Consider the following 3,303-nt stretch of genomic DNA (forward strand, 5'->3'; position numbering starts at 1 on the left):
AATTTCTTTAAAAAATCTAAAATAAAAAAAAAAAGCCCCCCAAACCAGTACAGCACTCTTGTTAGTAACCTGCTATAATAGTGCATTTTATCTCCTTTCTGACTTGTCACCTAAAGCTCAGTTCTGTCATTCTCTGGTTTCCTGCACTGCGTTTGTAGGTTTATTGGTTGGTTGTTCTTAAGAAATCCTCATGTAGAACCTTCTTTCAGCTCGGCTTCTAAAACAGAAATCAGGTTTATTATTTCTAAAAACAGCACGGCTTTTTCCAACTACTTGCTTAAACTTTTTCTTAGACTGATATGTCAAAATATGAAGGTGAAAATTCACAGACTGCAGTAGTAAATATTCCATGGTACGTTTTCAAAGGCTTAAATAAAAGTCATGGTTGCATTACATACAGAAACGTTACAGAGATCTGCAAGATTGCCAGCAGGATGGAACACAAGTGATAAATACAGTCGCAGCCCCCTCTGGCGGCAGAGCACCCAGGTACGCTGTGGATCCTGAAACCTGTTGTTGAACCGTGTGTGAGCTGGGAGCCTGACCCTTGGGAAGGAGCAGCTTCCTGCGCTGTATTAGGATGATAAATGATCTCGGTTCAGGTTGTGCTCAGCAGCTGCTCCTGTGACATACAGCTCTGGCACTGCCAGAGAATGTGAGAGGGGGACTGGGGACAGTGACTTGCTTCATTTTAAAATATGTATAAATGACAATTAATTGGTCTAAACAGATGCTGGTTTAAACAGAACTCCGCTTTTCTACGCAAAGTCGGAAAAGTCCTTCAATTCTAGTCAGACATCAGAATTTGTCAAACGTTTACATTACCAGCATCCTTAATTTGTCAGAGCAGAATAATGCAACAGAGGGAAAAGCAAAGAGATGTAAGGATTAAAACATTTAATCTTTAAGATACTTTTGAAGGACCGGTGGTTAAATTTTAACTGGAATCTTTAAAGGCCATTTCCATAATACATCGCTGCAGTCCTTTATCAATTATTTTAACTATGCTGGTCCTAAAGACGTTTCTCTCTTCAACGAATTTCTCAAAGAGGTAGATACCACCCCCGACCCCAAAATAATGTGCTTTGCTTGCCAAATACACACGGCCATTTTTATCCAGGAGCTGAGCCAGGGTGTCGTGCAAAGCAGCGTAGTAGTCAGGGTTATAGATGGTCTCAGAGGTGAGAATGATGTCGTACTTGGAGAAGGGTTTCTTGCTGCTGACCAGGAGCTGGCTGACTTCAGACCACTCTCCGGAAAAAAATCTGCATTTGGTGAGCGCATCGGGCGAGCACTCCGCTTTCTTGGACCTCTTCGAAGGAGGCTCGTGAGTTTTTCCGCTGCCTCCACTGCCCATCTGACTGCTGTCACCTATGCAGTTAGCCACCGCATTCGGCAAGGTTATTTCATCAATCACTGTGCTGTTGTAGTCCTGAAAATGGACTTTACCAGCTTTTCCCTTTAATGCAACTATTCCCAGCAGTCCGGCCCCGCAGCCAAGATCCAATACAGTCTTGTTGGTAAACTGTATTTCAGCCTCGGAAAAGTAGTCTATGAGATCAAAGGTGCATTCCCAGATTTTCAGTCCTCCCTCGTAGACCCCTGGGATGAGATCAGAGTGAGAAGAAACGCTTTTAGACAAGATGCCTTCCCTGTCAGTGTCATCCAAGTGTGTCATCTCCACTACAGACATGTTTATGTAATACAGGTCCCATCTTCTTTCCACGACTTTATTTTCCAGTACTTTGTCGAGATCTTCAGGAATATCGTGCTCCTTGGCAGCTTTAAAGCACAACTTTTTCTTGGATGGTGTCTCAGCTCCTTGCTTATCCGTGTCTGGCCCCAGGCTGGAGGCTGCTATGGGACTGGAAGTTTGCTTGTTCTTTTCCACGGATTCCTGCGTGCATTTTGGGGAGTGCAGCTTTAAGTCCATCGCATCACGAGCGTCTGCTTCATTGTTCTCATTTTCATCAATAAAAAAATTAAATCGAAAGGCCATTTTCAGGAGTAAATGTTAAAAAAAAAAAAAAAAAAAAAGCTTAATTTATTACATCCAGAAACACTCATTTAAGAGCAACACTGATGCAAGGATTTTTTTTTTTTTTTTTCCTTTCTGGTTTTTTTTTTGGTTTGTTTTTTTTTTGTAGCGATGGCTATGGGGACGAGCACTTTGCAGGTAGAAGATCAGACGTCTTGCCAATGAGTCAGGTGAATTACTTCTGGAAATAAAGTGAACAGTTTTACGTGCCATTAAACTGCCAAATATTAGCGCAAACCAACCGGCCGGCAGCACCCTGATTTTCATTTAAAAAGTAAATTTTATAAACATTGTAAATTTCTGAAAGCTGTCAGAAGTCACCACGTCTCTCACCTCATCTGGGTAACAGACGGGATAATTAAGGTAGATGCTTACCCCCCTACTCTGAGCTTGTGAGACCCCACCTGGAATACTGTGACCAGCTTTGGAGTCTTCAACACAGGAAGGACATGGACCTGTTGGAACGGGTCCAGCGGAGGGCCACGAAGATGATCAGAGGGATGGAGCACCTCTCCTATGAAGACAGGCTGAGAGAGCTGGGGCTGTTCAGCCTGGAGAAGAGAAGGCTCCGGGGAGACCTTATAGCGGCCTTCCAATATCTGAAGGGAGCCTACAGGAGAGCCGGAGAGGGACTCTTTGTCAGGAGATGTAGTGACAGGACAAGGGGTAACAGTTTTAAACTGGAAGAGGGGAGATTTAGATTAGATATTAGGAAGAAATTCTTTACTGTGAGGGTGGTGAGGCACCGCAACAGGTTGCCCAGGGAAGCTGTGAATGCCCCATCCCTGGAGGTGTTCAAGGCCAGGCTGGATGGGGCTTTGAGCAACCTGCTCTAGTGGGAGGTGTCCCTGCCCATGGCAGGGGGGTTGGAACTCGATGATCTTTAAGGTCCCTTCCAACTCTAACATTCTATGATTCTATGCTAATTACGCTAAAACGCCGCTTTTCAGGCTTAATCGTTTCAAACAACGCGGGCGGAGGCCCGTAAGGCCCAACTTCCCTTCCCTGCACCCCTCCTCTCCCCCCGAAGCATGCGGACCGGGTAAGGGGATCCCGTCCCGGTTTAAAACACAATCCCCACCTCTCCCTTCCCGTTGTGTCCGTACCGACCCCCCCGGTTACCGGAGGCGATCGTTTCCCCCACGTGGAGCGGCGGCTTCTTCCGCCTGCGTACTGCGCATGCGGGCTCGGGGCGGAAAAGGGGGCGGGGCGGCTGCGGACGCAGCCGCCCCGCCCCCTTTTCCGCCCCGAGCGCAGAGGCTGCT

At 46.4% G+C, this 3,303-nt stretch overlaps 1 protein-coding gene across 1 annotated transcript; it reads right to left on the reverse strand.

Annotated features, from left to right (window-relative positions):
• Positions 1-223: 223 nt before the first annotated feature.
• On the reverse strand, positions 224-3,213 carry METTL18 (methyltransferase 18, RPL3 N3(tau)-histidine). The gene is made up of 2 exons (XM_074152453.1): positions 3,120-3,213; positions 224-2,219 (listed from the first exon to the last, which is right to left on the reverse strand). Exon 2 carries the CDS (start codon positions 1,997-1,999, stop codon positions 938-940), a length of 1,062 nt encoding a protein of 353 aa, XP_074008554.1. The 5' UTR covers positions 2,000-2,219; positions 3,120-3,213; the 3' UTR covers positions 224-937.
• Between the last annotated feature and the right edge of the window lie 90 nt (positions 3,214-3,303).

The sequence above is a fragment of the Numenius arquata genome, chromosome 8 (genome assembly GCF_964106895.1).
Source record: "Numenius arquata chromosome 8, bNumArq3.hap1.1, whole genome shotgun sequence".
Lineage (NCBI taxonomy): Eukaryota > Metazoa > Chordata > Aves > Charadriiformes > Scolopacidae > Numenius > Numenius arquata.